The sequence below is a fragment of the Cetorhinus maximus genome, chromosome 14, assembly GCF_964194155.1.
Source record: "Cetorhinus maximus chromosome 14, sCetMax3.hap1.1, whole genome shotgun sequence".
Taxonomy (NCBI): Eukaryota; Metazoa; Chordata; class Chondrichthyes; order Lamniformes; family Cetorhinidae; genus Cetorhinus; species Cetorhinus maximus.
In genome coordinates, this window is record NC_135892.1 from 29,060,411 (window position 1) to 29,081,444 (window position 21,034).

General features: G+C 44.7%; 1 protein-coding gene across 3 annotated transcripts in view; it reads left to right on the plus strand.

Moving 5' to 3' along the window:
* prkn (parkin RBR E3 ubiquitin protein ligase) overlaps positions 1-21,034 on the plus strand; it is a 1,436,175-nt gene that overhangs the window by 1,243,909 nt on the left and 171,232 nt on the right. For all 3 annotated transcript variants that reach the window (XM_078556736.1, XM_078556737.1, XM_078556738.1), the window contains exon 8: positions 5,809-5,870. In XM_078556736.1, the coding sequence (XP_078412862.1) occupies positions 5,809-5,870 (62 nt within the window). The remainder of the gene's footprint in view (positions 1-5,808; positions 5,871-21,034) is intronic.

Sequence of the window (21,034 nt, forward strand, 5' to 3'; positions counted from 1 at the left end):
CACATGCTCAACTGCAGGCAACCATTATTGAACAAATTTTATTTACACCTCCCCAACAGAAAGAGTAGTAGAGGAAAACATAAAAATAACAGCTCTTACTGCTCCCATCTGTGCATGAGGCATTGGCCTAGCCTTGCAAAATGTGGGTTGTACATTGTCCTTTCTCTTGTCTTCAGCCTTGTGATGCCAAATTTTATCATTTTGTCCTCCTTGATCAAAGACTACTTCATGCTCTCTTAGCACATTCTCACTGCCAGGCATATACCTACTGATCCCTATTATGAATAACTCGGTCCAGTTTAACCTTATCTTATTAAGCCAATTCCTTCCCACCAGGGAGACTTTGCTCTCTCCTACTACTACCAATGGCAAGTAATAGGATGTATCATCATATTCCACCCTAATTTCCATCTAATGCTGGAACACTGCTATTGGAATAACTAGTCAGTTTCACACCAGTTTTGTGTACAAGAATGTGACTTAAGAATTTCTTGTACTTTCCTTCCAAGATAACAAACACTGTTGCAGCAGTATCAATGATGAAAGTGAGTTGTATATCTCCAACTTACATTTCTATTCTGAGTGCTGGAATTTCATCTTTGGCCCTATTACTCATCTCCCATGTGCTGTTTTTCTTGGTCTCTGACTGAGTATAACTTTTGATCTTCCTGCTCGATAACATCAACTTCTTTTTTCACATCTATCATATGTGCATTTGAGGACTTCCAGATTGTGGAAATAGCTTGGGATCCACCACAACCTCAAACTGGTGCATGACAGTGAACTGGAGTTTTACCATTACCTGGAGCGTTACTGTTTCCTCCTGCATGCCATCTGGATATGACAACCTTCCCATAGGCATAGTACTTTGACTGGAAATGGGGGCGTTTAAATGGTTGATAGCTAGCATTACAACAGTAGCATTTAAATTTCTGACTCTGAGACCGGTGCAAACTTAGCTGTTGTGGCCTGGACCACACTGAAATCTGGTGGACCTCTCCTGCTGGCTCAAGAAAAGAACTCCTTTGAAATTTACTCTTCTGATATTTCCATGGCTTTGGCTTCATTGCAGGCCTCCTTCCATATCAGCTTATTGCTTCCGCTCGAAAACTTGATTTGGATTTTATTGTTCTTTAGGACTCCTACGAAAGACTCTCTCAAGTCAAAGTCAAAGTCAAAGTTTGCACCATACCCAGAATGACGATAGAATTTCTTTAATTCGAGAACATAATCTGCAACAGTTTCACTTAGCAACTGCTTCCTTTGACGGAACATAACTCTTGGTGCAATTTCATTCATAGCTGCACTATGAGTCCAAAATCCATTAATTTCAACATATTCTATAGTAATGGGTTCTCATGGGCAACACTGGATTGACACTACCTCAAGAGCATCTGGCCCTATCATGGTGAGGAAAACATTTACTTTATCCTCATCTCCTATTTTATTTGCTTTCACTCAAATGTGTAACTTTTGCTCATCATTACACCAGCACTCTTTGGGATGCCCTCATTGTGCCTAAATATGTCTTCAGTGCCAAATTTTTTCAGTTATATACTGTGCTCACTGTGTACCTCAACATGATGTTCAGATGAAACAATCTTTCAAATTGCTTAAACTTCTCAAAATCAACTTTAGGAGTTCCAAAACTGTGTCGCAATATTCTTCAGTCCTTAATTTCTCTAATGAAATGTAAAAGAAAATTTCAACCCAGCCTCATCACCATCTTTCTGTGATGTATTGCTCTGAGTATGTCTAACGTGCTCAACTGGAGGCAGCATTATTGAACTAACTTTACTTACACCTCCCCAACAGAGAGGGCAATGTAACAAAATGCTCATATCTTGCAATATACTACAGGAGACAAGAACCTGCACTGATGCACTAGCCACTGGAGCAGGAAGGGAAGAAATGGATGCTGGTGGGGAGGACAAAAAGGGGGATTGAATGGGAATGAAGAAGGCCAATGAGTGCCACCAAAGGGGGAATGGATGGCAATGCAAGAGGAGGAAAGTAGGAAAATAAAAAAGCAAGAGGCAGGTAGGAAGTGTATGGCAATGAAAAGGAGGAAAATGTATAACAATATGCAGAAAGGGAAATGGGCGTAATGAACAGAAGGGGACAGAAGCTCGGAGTGATGCTTGCAAGAGGGAAAGGGTAGAAATTGGGGCTGGTGAAAGAGAAGAGCAACAGCTTTAGGTGAATATTAATACTCATTCCGCCTTTTCAGTCTCGTTCATTTTTCTTCCCACTGCCATCCAATCTCCCCTAGCTACTCCTCCATGTTCTATGAGCTAATTCGCCATGACAGGTTCCTGGTCCCTAGCTGTGCTGCTCACAGCATTAATGGCCAGGATTCTGACCCTGTATACTGTAGGGAAGGAGTTCCTATTCTCGTGAGAATGTGAATAAGAAGATGTTGGCTGAGAGCTTCTAAGAGTAAATGAGGAAGGAGAGCACCAGTGTGAACTGGGGCAAGAAGAAAAAGCTAGCACAAAACCCAAGGAAAAGGAAATGTAGCAGCTTAACTGGGGTGGAGAGAGAGAAGAATAACTTTAAAAGGATGCTTATGTCTCAGTGTCCCCTGCAATCATTTCTTGCTGGCACAGAGACAGAGCAACACAAAGTTCATTTAAGTATAATATACAAATTGCTTTGGAAACACCTGTACCAGATTTTTCAAATGGACATGGTGCCTTGCTGCTTTCTGAAGAAAAATACTTCTATTTATATAACGTTTATCACATTCTTAGGAAATACCAAAGCGTTTTAAAATCAATGATCTATTTTTGATGTGGAGTCCCTGTTGTTATGCAGGCAACGGAGACAGAAACAGAAAGTTCCCACATGAACAATGAAATAAATGGCCAGATAATGGGCAGGATTTTTACCTCGTTGGGCAGACGTGGCGGACGGGCCCGAGAGCGGCCGTGAAACTGACCACTGCCCGCCACCCACGGTTGGCCCCCGACCGTGATTTCATGCTGGCTGGACAATTAATTGGCAGCAGTGTGAAAGGCGCACTGAAAAGCTAAGAGCTGCCGGGGTGGGGGCAGGAGAATGACGAGTGCAGAAGTCAGCGCATGAGCACGCACTGAAAGCTCCCTGAAGGCACAGAGCTGCGTCAGGGAGCTGAAGAATTGTAACATTACAAATGAAGATTTAAAAAATAAGGTAAGCATGTCCCTTCATGTGACTTTGTCACATGAGCGGGGACATGTTATAAATGAGATATAAACATTTTTACTCTGTTCTTAATTAATATCAAAATCTCATCCCGCCCGTGGATGAGGTTTCCCCAAAAATCCAAAGGCCGCTTGGCCTTTTCACCTGTCCGCCAACCAAATAGTTGGACGGGCAGTGAAAAATCCAATTGAATTAATTGATTAAGGGCCTTAATAGGCCTCTTAATTGTTGGCGGGCACACTGCCACCTCTCGCCTGTGCCCACCGAGCAAAATATTGTGAGAGTGCGTGATGACATCAGGATGCTCACCCAGCATCATTGCGCACCATTTTACTTTCGCTCGGGTCAGGCGCACACCCGCCCAACGGGGGAAAAATTCTGCCCAAAATTTTTTTACTGGTGTGGTTGAGAGATAAAGGTTGGCCTTCACATTGAAGAGTAACAGCAGAATTTTCGAGATATGAACATTACCGCCAATGTTGCCCATCCCAAATTGCCCTTGAGAAGGTGAGCCTTTTTCTTGAGCTGCAACCCGTATGGTGAAGGTACTGCCGCAATGTCTTTTGGTAAGGAGTTCCAGAATTTTGACCCAGCAGTAACAACGAAGGAATGGTGATAAAAGTCCAGGTCAGGCTGGTGTGTTACTTGAAGGGGAACTCGGAGGTGATGGTATTCTCATTCACCTGCTGTCCTTGTCTTTCTAGGTGATAGAAGTTGCAGGTTTTGGAGGTGCTGCTGGAGAAGCCTTGGTGACTTGCTGGAATTGATGGCAGAACACACTGCAGCCAGTGGGTGCAGCCAGAGGGGGTGGGTGTTTAAGATAGTGGATGATTTGCTGACTAATTGGATTGCTTTGTCCTGGATAATGTTGAGGTGCTTGGGTTATGTTGCAGCCACACTCATTCGATAAAGTGGAGAGTATTCCATCACACTTCTGCTTTGTGCCTTTTAAAAATTATTTTACGGGATTTCAGTGTCGCTGGGTAGGCCAGCATTTATTACTTATTCCTAATTGTCATTGAGAAGGTGATGGCGAGCCACCTTCTTGAACTGCGACAGTTCATGTGGTGTAGATATACACCCACAGTGCTGATAGGAAGGAAGAACCAGGATTTTGATCTAGCGACAGTAAAGGAATGACAATATAATTCCAAGTCAGGATGGTGTGTGGCTTGGAGGGGAACTTGGAGGTGGTGGTGTTCCCATGCATCGGTTGCCCTTAACTTTCTACGTGGTAGAGGTTGCAAGTTTGGAATATGCTGTTGAAGGAGCCTTGATGAGTTGCTGCAGTGTATCTTGTATATGGTACACACTGCTGCCACTGCACGTCGGTGGTGGAGAGACTGAATGTTTATTGTGGTAGATGGGGTACAGATCAAGGGAGCTGCTTTGTCCTGAATGCTGTGGAGCTTCTTGAGTGTTGTTGGAGCTGCACTCATCCAAGCAAGTACAGAGTATTCCATCACATCCCTGACTTAGCCTTGTAGACAGTGGACAGGCTTTGGGGAGTCAGGAGGTTAGTTACTCATCACAGAATTCTCAGCCTCTGACTTGGTCTTGAAGCATTTATTTGGCTGCATTTCAGTTCAGTTCCATTTCTGGTCAATAGTAACCCCCATGATGTTGATAGTGGGGGATTCAGTGGTAGAATGCCATTTTATGTCAAGGGGAAATGGTTTTTTTTCTCTTTTGTTGGAGATGGTCATTGCCTGCTTGTGCAACGGGAATGTTACTTGTGACGTATCAGTTCAAGCCTGGATGTTGTCTAGGTCTTGCTGCATATGGACACAGGCTGCTTCAGTACATTATCTGATAAATCATGAATGGTACTGAATACTGTGCAATCATCAGACTTGTAGGTGATGGAGAGGATTTGGGGAGTCACTTTCTTCAGAACACCCAATCAGCTGCTATATATTAATGTGGCTAATTCAGTTTAGTTCCTGGCTAATGATGATCTCCAGAACGCTGATGGTGAGGTCTCAACAATGGTAGTCCCATTGAATAAGGTAATTAGGTTAACTCATTTTTGGAGATTGTTGTTGCTTGGCACTTAAGTGGAAAAATTGTATTAGCCCAAGCCTGCAAGTTGTTCTGATCCTTCTGCATGCAGGCATGGACTTATCCATTTCTGAGTTATTATCAGTGAACAGCCTCAGTCTGACCTTATGATGGTGAGAAGGCCATTGATGAAACAACTGAAGATGGGCCCAGGACACTGCTCTCAGGAACGCATGGTAGTTGTGCAGTTAGATTATTTGAAACACCTAATATTTGAAAGTGTAGGATATTGGGTACTGCAGGCATAGAAGTAATTAGGAGACTAATAAAAATACAATTTTGGAAGAAAATTACCACACAGCCTTAGTTGAATGTACAGGATGTAAAAATGGTCAGATTGTGATAAGAATGAGAAAGTAAATGATTAGATTGCATTAGCTGCCACAAGTTTAGTAAAGTCCAGAATTGTAAATAATCATACAATGCTTAACTGGGTATGGGTAACAGATAGGAAAAACCACAATTTCCATTCTTTATTACTGTCAGTGTTAACCAGCTCCCATTGTGGGCATAACAAAAATTACTCCTGTCAATCTTATTTTCCTTTGCACTGTTTTACAGCTGGCTGCCCAGACTCACTGATTAAGGAAGTACATCACTTCAGAATTCTTGGGAGCGACCAGGTGAGTATATTGCTTGTAGGTGGCTCTCGCCTGTCACAAATGAGAGCTTCTAATGAGACAGTTTCTGATATGTCTCCAGGGAACTGGACTTTGCTTTGTGAACCCTAGTGACCTAAAGTAGAGAAAACATGCAAGATCTTTGAGGAAAATGCCATGTTCCTTCCATCAGCCATGACAAGTTATTAATTGGTACATCTGCTATCTATCAATATTTTTCAGCTTGGTAGTTCTACACCAAGCACTACTCGCCAGCTGCAGATGAGTTGAATAGTTGAAACCAATCTTGCCACAGATGGGAATCTGAAGATGAATAATTGGACATGGGATTTCTTTTTTAACTCATTAATTTAAACTGTCTTAATTTAACACAGTAGTGACAAATATTGAGCAGGCTCTAAATCAAAATGAAAGTACCTCTCACTCAGAGCTTGAGATGAATGGAAGGATTGTATTCCCTGGCACATTATCACCTAACCCCTGGGCTGTTTGCAAGAGATGTCATTGATATCTTTACTCAAATGTAGCCATAGAGGCTAATGTGGTTTGAGTTGGTTTAATGGTGACCATAATATTTGGTTACCTGTCCTAATATCTCCTTATAAGGCTCGGTGTGAAACTTAGCCTGATCATGCTGTTGTGAAGCACCTTCAGATATTTTATGACATTAACACTCTTTATAAATGCACATTGTTATTTTTATGCATGATTCGTATGCGGCCATGATTACCATGCTGATACTGAAAGGATGTGGGTATAGGTTCACGCCAACTAGCTATTTGGGAGGTTCATGCATTGCATGCTGCTTTTGCAGCCTTGGCTCTACAAGTATCTAATGTTTTCATGCCCTCAAGTCAACCTATATAAAAACATCCAAATGACTAATTCCACCAGTTGTAGAATTTAAACTATAGCCGTTGTTGTGAGTACATAGTTCATGGTCGATGTGTTTTAGAATATACTTTTTAGTTTTAGAATACAACTTGTACTTTCAAGAATTAAAGTTTAACTGTAGTAAATGTGATAAATTAAATTAAAACAAGTTTGGAGTCTATTACCTCTAAAAGGTTAGGGCCATGTTGACTTTAGGGTTGAAAATGTAAGATCATAAAATAGTAGGCTTACTTAGCTGCAGAACTGAAGACTGATGTCTACAAAGAAGTCTAGTCTTGAGAAATGTTTTTAATCTGGGAGTTAGAGCTAAATTAGTTTAAAAAAATAAGTTGTAAATAAGTGTAATTAACTTAAAGATTGGTTTGAGAACAGCCCAGAGCAGGCTACATTGTCATGGTGTTCGATCACCAGAAATACATCCTGCAGGTATGCACACGGTTTCCAGGAAATGTACACGACTCCTACGTTCTCAGTCAGTCACAGATCCCTGACATCTTCCAGGGTCCACAGAGGCTACAGGGTTGGCTCCTGGGGGACAAGGGCTACCTGCAGGGGACGTAGCTGATGACATCCGTGCGGTGGCCTCAGGCTGCAGCAGAGCGACGGTATAACGAGGCTCATGCTACAGCTCACAACTTGGTGGAGCAAACCATCGGGATGCTGAAAATGAGGTTCCGGTGCCTGGACCAGTCTGGTGGAGCCCTGCAATATAGTCCACAGAGGGTGTCATGCATCGTCGTCACCTGCTGCACCCTTTACAACCTGGTGCTGCAATAGGGAGAGGAGCTGGCTGAGGAGGAGATACAGGAGCTGGAGGTCTCCTTCGCTGGTGATGAGGGTGAGGAGGTCCTTGAAGGTGACAACAACAGCAATGAGGCCCTTGCGCTAGCCAGACAAGGCAGGCGCACTCGGGAGGTCCTCATAGCTGCTAGATTTGTGAAGGATGATGACGACATGCAGTGAGGAGACACCATAAGTTCCTCACATTGCATCTATGAATGTTTGACTCCAGTCTGGCTTATGGCAGCGCACATACCCGCTGTGAAAATGTTCCTGTCACGGAGACACAGTAGAGGCCCTAATAGTCGCTCGATTGCAGGAGGATGATGACGATATGCAGTAAGGGCACTCCATAGATCTTCACATAGCCTCTGAGAATGTCCAACTCCTGTCTGGCCGAGAGCAGCTCACTTGTGCCCTGTGATCAGGGTCATATCGTAGAGATGCAGCCATGAAACTTTAAAAGCATCTGATCCTTTGTCCGCCTTCAGAACCTGACCCCTTCAAGAGCACAGCGTTACTAGTTGCAGATGTTGAAGAGATGGGGGCCAGCACCACCTTCAAGGTGCTGAGAGCACACAGAGAGAATGATGGAACTCTGTGGTGCCTGCCCACAACATTCTGGCAGCAATGACAAGCACGGTCGAGGTGCAGGCATCACTAATGCATCCAGGGAGTGTGACCATCACTTTGGCCTGAAGGCTGCACAAAGCACAGGGAAGAGGCCCTGCACTGAGACACCTGCCTTTATATTGTGCAGAAAGGTTTCACATCTGAGAGACACAAACACTGCTCATCAGAACAAGGAGCCTTAGGCAGGGAGATATTCTTGGGAGTTTATTGACAATAGTGAACATTATGTACAAGTGATTAATACCTGTGCCCAGCATGTGCAACTGCATGTTCTTAACTTTCCTAACCTTGCCGCTACATCTTGGTGCTCCCCGGACATCCACAGCGGAGGTGGAGGCAGCCTGCTGGCTGCTATGTCCTGTCTGTGATGACCTTGACAGGTGTCCTCTGGAGGGCCGAGATCTGGAGGGTACTGGCCTGCTTTCGGGGACCTGCTGTGTGGCAGTGACACCCTTCTGAAATGAACAAATATTTTGCATCTGTGTTCACTATAGAGGATAGAAAAAACATTCCAGTAATAGCTGCAAATCAGGAGGTGAAAGGGAGAGAGGAACTTAGTGAAATTGAAATCACTAGGGAAATGACACTGAGCAAATTGATGGAGCTGCGGGCTGGCAAGTCTCCGGGTCCTGATGGACTACATCCTAGGGTCTTAAAAGAGGTGGCTAATGAGGTAGTTGATGCGCTGGTGTTAATTTTCCAAAATTCGCTATATTCTAGAAAGGTTCCATCAAACTGGAAAGTAGCAAATATAACCCTGCTATTCAAGAAAGGAGGGAGGCAGAAAACAGGAAATTATAGGCCAGTTAGCATGATGTCTGTTGTGGGGAAGTTGTTAGAATCCATCATTAATGAGGTTATAGCTGGGCACTTAGAAGAGCTCAAGGCAATCGGAAAGAGTCAGCATGGTTTTGTGAAAGGAAAATTATGTTTAACCAATTTATTGGAGCTTTTTGAAGGACTAACTTACACTGTGGATAAAGGGGAGCCTGCAGACATACTGTACTTGGAGTTCCAGAAGGCATTTGATAAGGTGCCACATCAAAGGTTATAACGGAAAATAAAAGCACATGGCGTAGGGGGTAACATATTAGCTTGGATAGAAGATTGGCTGGATGGCAGAAAATAGAGAGTATGCATAAATGGGTCTTTTTCTGATTGGGAGGATGTGACGAATGGAGTCCCACAGGGGCCTGTGCTGGGGCGGCAACTTTTTACAATTTACTTTAATGACTTAGATTAGGGGAGTGAAGGCATGGTAGCTAAATTTGCAGTTGACAGAAAGATAGGTAAGATAGTATGTTGTGAAGAGGACATGGGGAGGTTACAGACGATATGGATAGGTTGAGTGAATGGGCAAAGATCTGGCAAATGGATTTTAATGTGGGAAAATGTGGAGTTGTTCACTTTGGCAGGAAGAACAAAAAAGCAGAGTATTATTTAAATGGAGAATGGCTGCATAATTCTGAGGTGCACAGGGATCTAGGTGTTCTAGTACATGAATCACAAAAAGTTAGTATGCAGGTACAGCAAGTAATTAAGAAGGCTAATGGAATGCTATCCTTTATTACGATCCTGTATGAGAGGAATTGAACATAAAAGTAAGGATGTTATGCTTCAGTTATAGATGGCATTGGTGAGACTGCACCTCAAACACTATGTGTAGTTTTGGTCTCCTTATTTAAGGAAGGATGTAAACGTGTTGGAGGCGGTTCAGAGGAGGTTTACTAGACTGATACCTGGAATGAGCGGGTTGTCTTATGAGGAAAGGTTGGACAGACTGGGCTTGTTTCCACTGGAGTTTAGAAGAGTGACAGGTGATTTGATAGAACTATACAAAATCCTGAATGGCCTTGACAAGGTGGACTTGGAAAGGGTGTTTCCTCTTGTGGGTGAGTCCAGAACTAGGGGGCACTGTTTTAAAGTTAGGGGACACCTTTTTAGGACAGAGATGAGGAGAATTTTTTTCTCTCAAAGGGTTGTGAGACTTTGGAACTCTCTGCCTAAGAAGGTGCTGGAAGCGGCGTCATTGAACATTTTTAAGGTAGAGGTAGATAGATTCCTGTTAGGCAGGGACTCTAAGGTTATTGGGGGTAGATGGGAATATGGAATTCGAAACACAAGCAGATCAGCCATGATCTTATTGAATGGCAGAGCAGGCTCAAGGGGCCAAATGGTCCACTCCTGTCCCTATTTCTTATGTTCTCCTCAAGCTGTGGAGCTGGAACTGCTGGGGTCACAGGAAGAGGAGATTCGAATGGGCTGGACACTCCCAGAGTCACCTGGGTGGATGGCCCTGGGGTGTGCACCTGCTGATCCCCCTTCCGATGGGTGCCCTGGCTGACTCTTTTGAGGAGAAGGGATAGCTGGAGTGAGATCGAGCTGCCCACACCCCTCTCGTGTACACATTGTTGGAGGCCATCTATGGTGTCAGTGATGGAGTTCAGCCTGCACTGCAGTGCAGGAGCAACATCCTGGACCAAGGTCTCCATGGAGACCGCCATCCTATCAATGTTGACCTCAGCGCGTTGGCATGCCGGCACTATCATCTCAGCCTGAAGGCTGACAGACTCATCTATCGTGTCTTGCAATCTGAAGAGTGCAGCGGACATCCCTTCCTGATGTTTCCGAGTTTGCCTTTGCAGCTCCAGCAACTGTGACATGACTGAGTCCAGAGGCTCATCATCTGACTCGGACTCAGCAAATTTCTGGCCTCCAGCAGTCCTCCATGTGTTGTACACCTGGGAAGTCCCTGCCACTGCCTGCTGTGGATCAGAAAGTATGATGTGCTCACCAGATTGTGATCTCATGGCTACTCTAAAGCTAGGTCCCACCAAGGTGTGTGTCTCTGTGCTGAGGGAGGATGTGAGTGAGCGCTGTGATGGGGCTTCAAGAAGGATGCCTTCAGATTCCTCTTCAGAGGTTTCTTCACGGTTGGATTGGAGGCCCTGGGTCATGGACTCTGGTGGTTGTTTGGCAATGTGCCTGTGGGAAGCAAGGGGAGATAATTAGTGCATGGCAGCAGCCTGTGAAACAGGACACATCACTCACAGCATGGTTGTCTGATGGATGTTGCACTGCTGGATCCTCAATTGGTAGAGCACCGGCGACCTCACCGTCAGCACAGGAATGGTACAGATCCTCGCCGGCCAGCTGAATGGCTCTGTTTCAAAGTCTGTGAGGACCTTGATTCCAGGCATTCCTCCACCAGTCTTCAACCTCTCCCTTGTATTGTGTGTTAGCTTGTCCTGCATAAATAGAGTTGGAGAGAGTGTAAGCAGAACACCTGCCAGGCTAGATGATAAATATGCCTCTCATGTGTGGGTGGTGAGTGTTCCCATGGATGGGCTGAGGACAGTGAAGGTGTGTGTGAGAGAGTGAATGGTGATGTCCCTTGACGTGAGGGCCCTGTGGATGTGTGATGGGTTTGTGAGTGTGTGAGTTGAGAGTGATGAGAAGAGTGACTATACCCTAGTGGAATAGAGATCCACTATTGCAGCACTGGGTGGCTGTCCTCATTTGTAGGGTTTTGGCACTGACCACCACTGCCACCACCTCCGAAGCTGGATTAGTGAGGTTGCTGCCCAGGGCAGGGCTAAAGGACATGATGGCGAGCCTCCACTTCATCTAAAAGGTGCTGGAGGGACGTGTCATTGAACCTGGAGGCTGCAGTCTTTTTGCCTTTCGGGGCCATGTCTTCTTTGCAGCAGCCATGGGCTGGAAGCACTGAGAGATGTGTGCGTGGCTTGAATTTCAATATGGATAAGAAAGCATTGAAAAGTAATCAGAACAACGGACTGCGGCATCCACGGTCAAGATATGGTAAATGAAAGTTTTACCTCTGAGAATAGCTGGAGCTGAGAAGAATTCTCCAGAGGACTGTGGCATACTTATAGACTGCACCTACAGGAGTAAATAACTTTTAAGGTTGATGTGTTTAATGAGAGAATTCTTGGGGGAAGTAGGAAGTAAACCTGAGTGCATAACATATATAGCTATAAGCCATATTGTTAAGTTAATAGTGCTTGTTTTGCTTAAATCTTTCATATACAATAAAGTTTGATGTGTTAAAAAAGAAGTGAAATCTTGAGGCGTAAAACAAGGTTTCGGATTTCTTTTGAAATGTTAACAGTCCCGAACCGGATCATAACAATTATGTCAGACAACCCCTCAGTCTTGTGTCTATATTTGTGTCTCGCCGTCTGCGATGGAGCAGCCACCATGCTATCCCATCAGTTTCAACACCTCCTCCTTCATGGGGGGTGAAGGGCCAGTAATTTAACCCCTCCACTGATGTTGGCCCATTCCTTTAGGTTATGGCTGCCTTCCCCTGCAAACCAAAAGGTGAATAGTATTAGTTGCCCCAGCAAGACAACCACAAACGCCTATGCTGGTGACAGCCCAGTGGTCCATGATGGGGGCAATCAAATGCCTGCTGCATGTGGCCACTCTCGAGGGACCTTGCTGGAGTCATCAGGCTCCTCCCACTGAGTTGCAGCCATACCTCTGGCATGATATGCTGCTGCCTGACCCCATTGCCACTGAGTGGGCACTCACTCCTTGTCCACAAAACGCATCCTCTCCCGCTGACACATGCAAGGCCCAAAGGAAAAAGCAGTAATGGAGTACTCCCCTTGGTGGATAAAATGAGGTCATTGATGCATTTGCGGTCCTGGATCCACGTTCTGGGCGACCCCATGGCTGCTGACCTCCTTTGCAAACTCTATCCAGGCTTGTTTGGTCTGCTGGGCCAGTCTCCTCCTTCCATCCTGAGGGAAAAGGACCTCCCCTTGCCCTTGCAGCCTAAATGAGAACCTGCAGGGAGGCATTGCTGAACAATGGGACCACCCGGGGTTTTTCTTCTGCCATTCTCTCTACCACTTTCCGTCCTCTCTAAAGATATCCTGGCAGTCCCCAATATATTGACAGCTGGCAGCCCTTCGACATGGCATCAGTAGCTGTCGCAGTTTGAGCTGATGCAGCCTCTGCTCCATTCGTGGTCAGCCACCAAAAGATCACGTGCAGCTGGTCAATTCCCACCCAAGCAAATGGTTCCACTTCCAGTCCCAATGGTGGGACCTGTGGCCTAGTGTTTGACAAATGTTAATTTTTTCAAATTACATCTTTGAGATGCTTGCACATGGCACCATCAAGATTAAAGTGGCAAAGGGTATTTTCCCTCAAATCAGAAGATATTATTGCACATCATTACTCTTAACATTTTCTAACTGTAAGATCAATGTTATTAGAAATTCTATGGGTTAGATTTTACCCCCCATCGGATGTGTTTTTGGTAGGGGTGGGGGGGGGGGGGGGGGGGGGGGGCGGGTGGTTTGTGGGGGAGGGGGAACATAAAATATGATGGGTGGCTAGCTTACCACCAACCCCCAATCTGGTCCCATAATACAGAGGGTAGCAGGCGCTGGAATCGGCAGCCTGCCCACCATTTTTAAATAAGTAATTAATGGTTAACTGAGCTTGTTACCAAGTCAATTGACCTGAATGTTACGCTGCCCATGCCATAAGGTTGATGTGGACAGGTGGGCAGGAGTGGCTATGCCCATTTTTAAGCAAACTGCCTAAAAGGTGGGGAGGATGGGTGGGGGGGTGGGGGTGCCCTGTGCTGATTGTGGGAACCACTCCCACCCCTCAAGATGTTGACCCTCTTTGCTCCTTTCCACCTAGCCTCCAAATTCCACACCCTCACACCACCCCCCCAGGCTACCCGATTCTTCCCCAGACAAAACCCAGGACTTACTTGGGTCTATAGGCTATGGCCTCTTCATCTGTCAACTTGCTTGCACTCCCAGCAGCTCCCACTACTGGGTTCTGGGACAGCTAGAGCTGCCGGCCAATCAGATTGGCTAGCAGCTTTGGAGAGCGAGGCTTCCTCCCACTGAGGGGCAGAAGTTTCACTCTCACCTCGATCATGCCACCCACAGTGTGTAACTGCTGCGGGGTGGCTTGGTTTAACATGGGCTGGCTGGTGTCTGACATTTCTTCCAGGGCGGGCAAGCAATACATCACCGCCACCCGCCTATCCTGCCTGTAAAATCCAGCCCTATAGATTGTTTTAAAAATAAAAATGAAGTTTACTGGAGTGCGTTACATCATGAAAGTCGACATAATTTGAAGAATTGATACATAGATGGCATTGCAAAGTTCTAAAAAGATTAAATGAGTCAGACCAGTTTTAAGAAAATGGCACAATAAGTTCTTTTTGTGGGGTGTGGATATCAAATCTCAATTAAATTAAGACATTTTGCTCCTTTTACCTAAAGCACTTTCACTGTACCAATTTCGCAGCTGAGTGAATCCAGTACCCTATCTAATCGACATTGCCATTACATTGTAGAATTGAACCTGTGTCACTGCAGAACCAATGGGCAGAATCTTGTGAGACCGGTGGAGGTGGGACCGAGCTGAACATCGTAAAGGTTGCAGCTGGGTTGACAGGCCAAGCATTTCATCCTCTGGGAAATCTTGCCGGAGGTGGGTGAGCAGCATAAGCGGCTACCCACCCAGCAGGGGCAAATAACCGATTAGTGGCAATTAACCGGCCACTTGGAGGCAGAATGGGGTGCCACCGGGAACTTACCGGCAACGCAAGTGCCAGATGCTGCAGATAAAGCCCAACAGGTTGTTGGAGGCGGCCTCTTGGCAACTGGTCAGGGGGCCAGAGAGGCCTCCTTTATTTATCCCCAACCCCCCCATCCCCTCCACCCCAGAACAGACCTCTGCCACAGCTCTACAGCCCTTGCGTCCTCCTGCCTGTCACAACAGCACCCGCCTATCCTATTGGCCCTCCCATTGGGCCATCCGGGTGCCTGTTCTGCCTGCTGTCCTTAATTGGATGGTGCTTCCTGTTGGTCACCTCTGCTAAGATTGCATAAGCAGGCAGCCAGGCATCGCCAGTGGGGTCAGGATTCGCTGTTGTCCCAACCTCATAAAATCTTCAAAGGTAGTAAGATCCTGCCCAACATGTGCCATGCTACAGAAACAGCCCCAGTTCCACAACCTTTTCAATATTTGTGTTCTGTACCAGTTGTGTTCTGGGATGTGGTAAAAGTTGTCCATTGATTGCAAACCGATATTTCACCAGCAACACTGAATTAGAATTGTGCAAGAACAGACAAGAGTTCTGGGTGTGTAAGGATCATATTGCATGTTACCTAGACAAGACTACATGGAGACTAACAACGGAGGTGTTCTTTCATGAGCCTGCAAACTGGACCAAATTTCACAAAAGTTGAAATACAGCCTGAAAGGAAGCAGCATATTGAATGTAAACTTTCCCGTCACTAAGGTTTAGGTTGGCTATAGAAAAGGGCAAGGAGAAATCCAGAGCAAGAATACTTAATTAGGGGAGGGTAGACTTCAGTGGCGTGAGAACAGATATGGCCAGGATAAACTGGAATCAAGATTAGCAGGCAAAACTGTAATTGAACAATGGGCTGCCTTTAAAGAGGATATAGTTTGACTATAGTCAAGGTAAATTTCCATAAGTGGGAAAGGTATAGCAAACTAATCCAGAGCTCCCTGGATAACAAAAGAGATAGAGAGTAAGATGAAGCAGAAAAGGGCTGTATATGACACACATCAGGTGGAGAAAACAATTGAGAATCAGGCATAATATATAAAGTTCAGAGAGGAATTGAGAAAACAAATCAAAGGAGCAAAGAGAGACTATGAGAAGAGACTGATAGCTAACATAAAAGGAAATCCAAAAGTCTTCTGTAAGCATATAAATAACAAAATGGTGGTAAAAGGAGGAGTGGGGTTGATTATGGACCTAAACAGGTACTTAAGCATGAAGGCAGAGGGTATGGCTGAGGCACCAAGGAAGAAGATGCTGGCCAAGTCATGGTGAAAGAAGAGGTAGTTGAGACACTTGAATGGTTTAAAATTGTTAAGGAGCAAGTTTTAGAAAACCTTGCTGCCCTTAAAGTTGATAAGTCTCCAGGACCAGATGAGATGTATCCACGGATACTGAAAGAATTTAGGGTGGAAATTCGGATGCACTAACTATAATCTTCCAATCCTCCTCAATTACAGGAGTGATCCCAGAGGACTTGAGAATGCAAAATGTTCAAAAAAGGGTGTAAGGATAAGCCAAGCAACTACAGGCCAGTCAGGTTAACCTCGGTAGTGGGGAAACTTTTATGAATGATAACTTGGGACCAAATTAATAGTCACTTGGGCAAATACAGGTTAATTAAGGAAAGCTAGCATGTATTTGTTATGGGAAAATTGTATTTCGCTAATGTGGTTGATTTGGTATACAAGGACTTCCAAAAGGCATTTGATAAAGTGCCGCACAGCAGATTTGTGAGCACAGTTAAAGCTCATGGAATAAAAAGGACAGTAGCAACATGCATACAAAATTGACTGGGTGACAGGAAACAGGAAGCAGTGATGAACGGTTGTTTTTGAAACTGGAGGAGGGTTTACAGCGGGGTTCCCCAGGAGTTTGTATTAGGACCCCTGCTCTTCTTGATGTATATTAATGACCCAGACTTTGGTGTACGGGGTACAATTTCAAAATTTGCAGATGACATGAAACTTGGAAGTATTGTGAACTGTGAGGAGGATAATGTTAAAGTTGAAAAGGATACAGACAGGTTGTTAAATGGGTGGACAAGTGGCAGATGAAATTTAATGCAGAGAAGTGTGAAGTGGTTCATTTTGGTAAGACAAACAAGAAGAGGCATTATAAAATAAAGAGTAAAATTCTAAATAGGGTGCAAGAGCAAGGAAATCTGGGGGTATATGTGCACAAATCATGGAAGGTGGCAGGGTAGGTTGAGAATGCAGTTAAAAAGCATATGGGATCCCCTGGGCTTTATAAATAGGAGCATAACATACAGAAGTAAAAAAGTTATGACAAACATGTCTAAAACACTGGTTCAGCCTCAGCTGGAGTATTGTGTCCAGTTCTGAGCACCACACTTTAGGAAGGATATAAAGGCATTAGAGAGGGTGCAGAAAAGATTCATGAGAATGGTTTCAGGGATGAAGAACTTAAGTGTTCTAGATAAATTGGAAAAGCTGGGGCTGTTCTCCTTCGAGAAGAGAAGGTTGAGAGGAGATTTGATAGATGTATTCAAAATCATGAGTGATCTGGATGGAGTGGATAGGGAAAAACTGTTCCCATTGGTGGAAGGATTGAGAACCAGAGGATGACTTAAGGTGATTGGTCAAAGAAGCAAGGGCAACATGAAGGAAAACATTTTTCTGCAGCGAGTGGTTAGGATCTGGAATGCACTGCCTGAGAGTGTGGTCAAGGCAGATTCAATTGTGGCTTTCAAAAGAGAATTGGATCATTATCTGAAGGGGAAAGATTTGCAGGGCTACGGGTAAAGGCAGGGGAGTGGTAGTAGGTGAATTGCTCCTATAGTCAACTGGCACAGGCACAACAGGCCAAATGGCCTCATTCTTTGCTATAACCATTCTATGATTCTATATGCTGTGTAACCCACTTGATGGGATTCTGTATAGTGTTTATTTAATTTCTCAGCATCTCTTGTAAGCTTCCAAAAAACAGGAAAAGTGAAAATACTAAAAAAAATAATGGTTTGATATTGCTGACATCAACACAGTTAAGGCAAAGGAGTTTATATAGTGCATTTCACACCCACAGAATATCCCAAAGTGCATAATCACTGCTGTTTAATAGGCAAATGCACCAGCCAGTCTGTTTTTGATGGTGTTGGTTCAGGGAGAAATGTTGGCAGGACACTGGAAGAATTCCATTACTTTTTTGAATAGTACCTTGGGATCTTATAAGGCAATCTGAAAGGGCCTTTGGAGAATTAGTTTAATGCCTCATCAAAAATATAGTATCTCAGACAGTGTGACACTCACAGTACTGAAGTGCTAGTCTAGATTGTGTGCTCAAATGTAGGATTTGAAGCCAGCAACTATAGCTCAGAGGCAGAAGTATGAGGACTGATTAAAGGCTGATGATTAAGTTTCAGGAGAAATGTTCAGGTGAATTAGAATATCAACTAACATTGCTTAGAAATTAAATGCACCCACTTAATATATCTGTAAGCCAGTAAGCCTTTCTGCTTTAACGAGATATAAATACAATTCAAGGGTTTCCATCTGTTGTTCAAACAATGCACGTATACACCAATCTCAGAAGAGTGCTCCCCATTGCATCATTGTTTTTTTCCCCATTTCTTATCATCTATTCTAAATGAAGTGTTTGAGCAAACTATCTAATTAGCATCTAATTATTGGAAATGTGGAAGAAGAAATGTAGATATAGGGAAAGTTTGAACCAATGGTACTTGTCTTGTAATCCAGCTATTTGCAACAAAAGTAACGAAATATTGGGTAGGATTTTTCCTATGGCGGGAGGGCTGGGCGGGAGCGGGCGGGGGGCAGGCGTGGAGCCGATCGCCATCCACACTGCCATTTTACGTGAGTGGGCCAATTAAGGCCGACCAAGCGTAAGACGCGACCAGTAGCGCTCAGCGCTATTTGTGCGGGCGGGGGGAGGAGGGAGAGTCGGGGCCAGCGCTCTTTTGCGCATGCACGTGAAAAAGCGCATCATCTCCTTAAGGCACGGAGCTGCCTCAGGAAGATTGAATGGATATTAAAACAATTAAATAAATGATTTAAAAATTTAATTAAACATGTCCCCTCATTTGACTGTTTATTTATTTATTTGATAAAAGCTTCAAGAAACCTTATCCCGCTCGTGGATGAGGTTTCCTGAAAAACGTTAAGACCGCTTGGGCTTTTCGCCTGCCCACCAACCTTAAGGTTGGACAGGCAGCGTTCACAAGTGCTCCAATTAATTTCTTAATGGCCTTAATAGGCTGTTTACATTTCGGCGGGCGCGCAGCCGACTCCGGTGCGCACCCACCGAACAAAATATCGCAATGGCACATGATGATGTCGGGACGCATGCCTGACATCATTGCGCGTCATTTTACATGTCGGCTTGTCAGGCCCGCCCCCACACGCAGACGGAAAAGTCCTGCCCATTGTGTTACATTTTGAGATGCGGGGCTTAACAACTTTAACAATTGGTGTTCTAATGTGGGGCCTAGGGAAGGTTTTAATCCCACTACCCATGTGACTCTTCTGCTTTCTCAGTAAGCCTGGCATTGAGATTTACTGCAGTAAAATCACTGATGTTTTCATTGATAGATAGCAAATTAATGTCAAAGATGCCCAAAGATGCTTCACTCAGAATCCTTTAAGAGTTGCCTGAGAGATAGAGTTTTTGTTTCATCAGTGCTGGATTGGATCCTGAGTAAGATGATATCATTCTAACCCATTGTTATGCTCCCCTTGCCACTTTATCAAATTGGAAGCTGCCTACTTATTAATGAATTGAAAGAGCAATTCTATTTAATATGTGCTATCTTATTTTATTAGTGGGAAGATAGTCAGCGTTGTCAATTGTTTCAAGATGTTAATCAGGCTGAACTGCTTGATCTGTTAACTTTGTTGTTCAATTCAAAGCTGCAGCAGCACCAGGGTTCCCAACTCTCTCGCTTTGAAATGGTCAACTGGTCTCCTGAACGCTGCTGCTGGAAATTTGGGAGAAAGTGTCTTTGCACATGCACAGCACCCTGGCTGTCGTGGTTTGTGACCAAACCATTTGCCTGGGCCCTGCTGGTCCCTCAGCTATTCAGAAACACCACACAAGACCCAATGGGGGTGAGTGTGGAGTCGGGTGGTCGTGAAAATTCACACCGCCAGCCGATGTGCTGGCCGGCTACATCCCACCACTGGGGCGTTTTCCTGAAGGCAGGATCGGACTCAGCAGGGATACCTGCCCACCATTGGAATTTTTAGGTTGGCCTGCAAGCCCTGCACCCACCCACCCTCCTCCCTCCGTGGCGTCGGGGAATAGGCCAACTGTCTAGAGGCAGCCTCCCGGCGGCAGACTGAGGGACTTGTGCTCCAGACAGGCTTTGAGGCCCTCCACGTCTGCCTGGATTCAGCTGCGGCTGTAGGCTGCCCTGTGGAGAATTCATAAGAATAGGGCCATTTGCCCACTGCTGTGATGAGAAGTATTATTGGACTTGTGAGTAAGGGAAACACTAATGAAGATTGCGCACTTCATCCAAAAGTTTTTATAATGTAGCAAGAACATTTTTATAAATTCTATTTATTGAAATAGGAGTAGGATAAGGGCCAGAGCAGGACCCCCTCCCCCTGTCCATACAACTGCTTCATGCCACTTGAATGAAAACAAAAAGCCCCAGAATCAAGTGGGTACCCTAACCATACCCACAGTTCTTTCCCCTATCAACTCCTTTGTGAGGCAGTTTACGAAGATACCCAGGCTGTTGCTTGGGGTTCTGCTTGCATTCCAGCCATGGCACAATAACATGAACTCATATACAGGGTACAGACATTTAAATTTATACGAAGACCACTGACATGCAAATCATAGATTCTGGCACATGCAATCTAGATTAGAAACTTACCAAATGTGATGCAAAGGTATCCAGATAAAAACCTTGGCCCAAAAACTAAGAACTTTCAGGTCCCCCAGTGCGTTTGAACTGCACATGTCTCATTAATGGTAGCAATGTCTTTAAGAGTCAAATTACTCCTGATTTCCCTATTCTCATTATAGTGTCCCCAGCAGTGCCTGAATTCTATCATCTTCAGTATAAGAAGCGCCATCAGAGAATCCAGATATTGCAGTACTTCCCTTGCTGCAGCTCATATATCCATTTGGCAAAGTCAACTCAATCCAGTTCCTTACAACTGACTGCCACAAGGCTCAGTACTTGCGCTGGTGGTCTTCAATGTATACACAAGTGACATGCTGTCAACAAAGTCACACAACTTTACATATGTGACCATTTTTAAACTCATTCATTGGA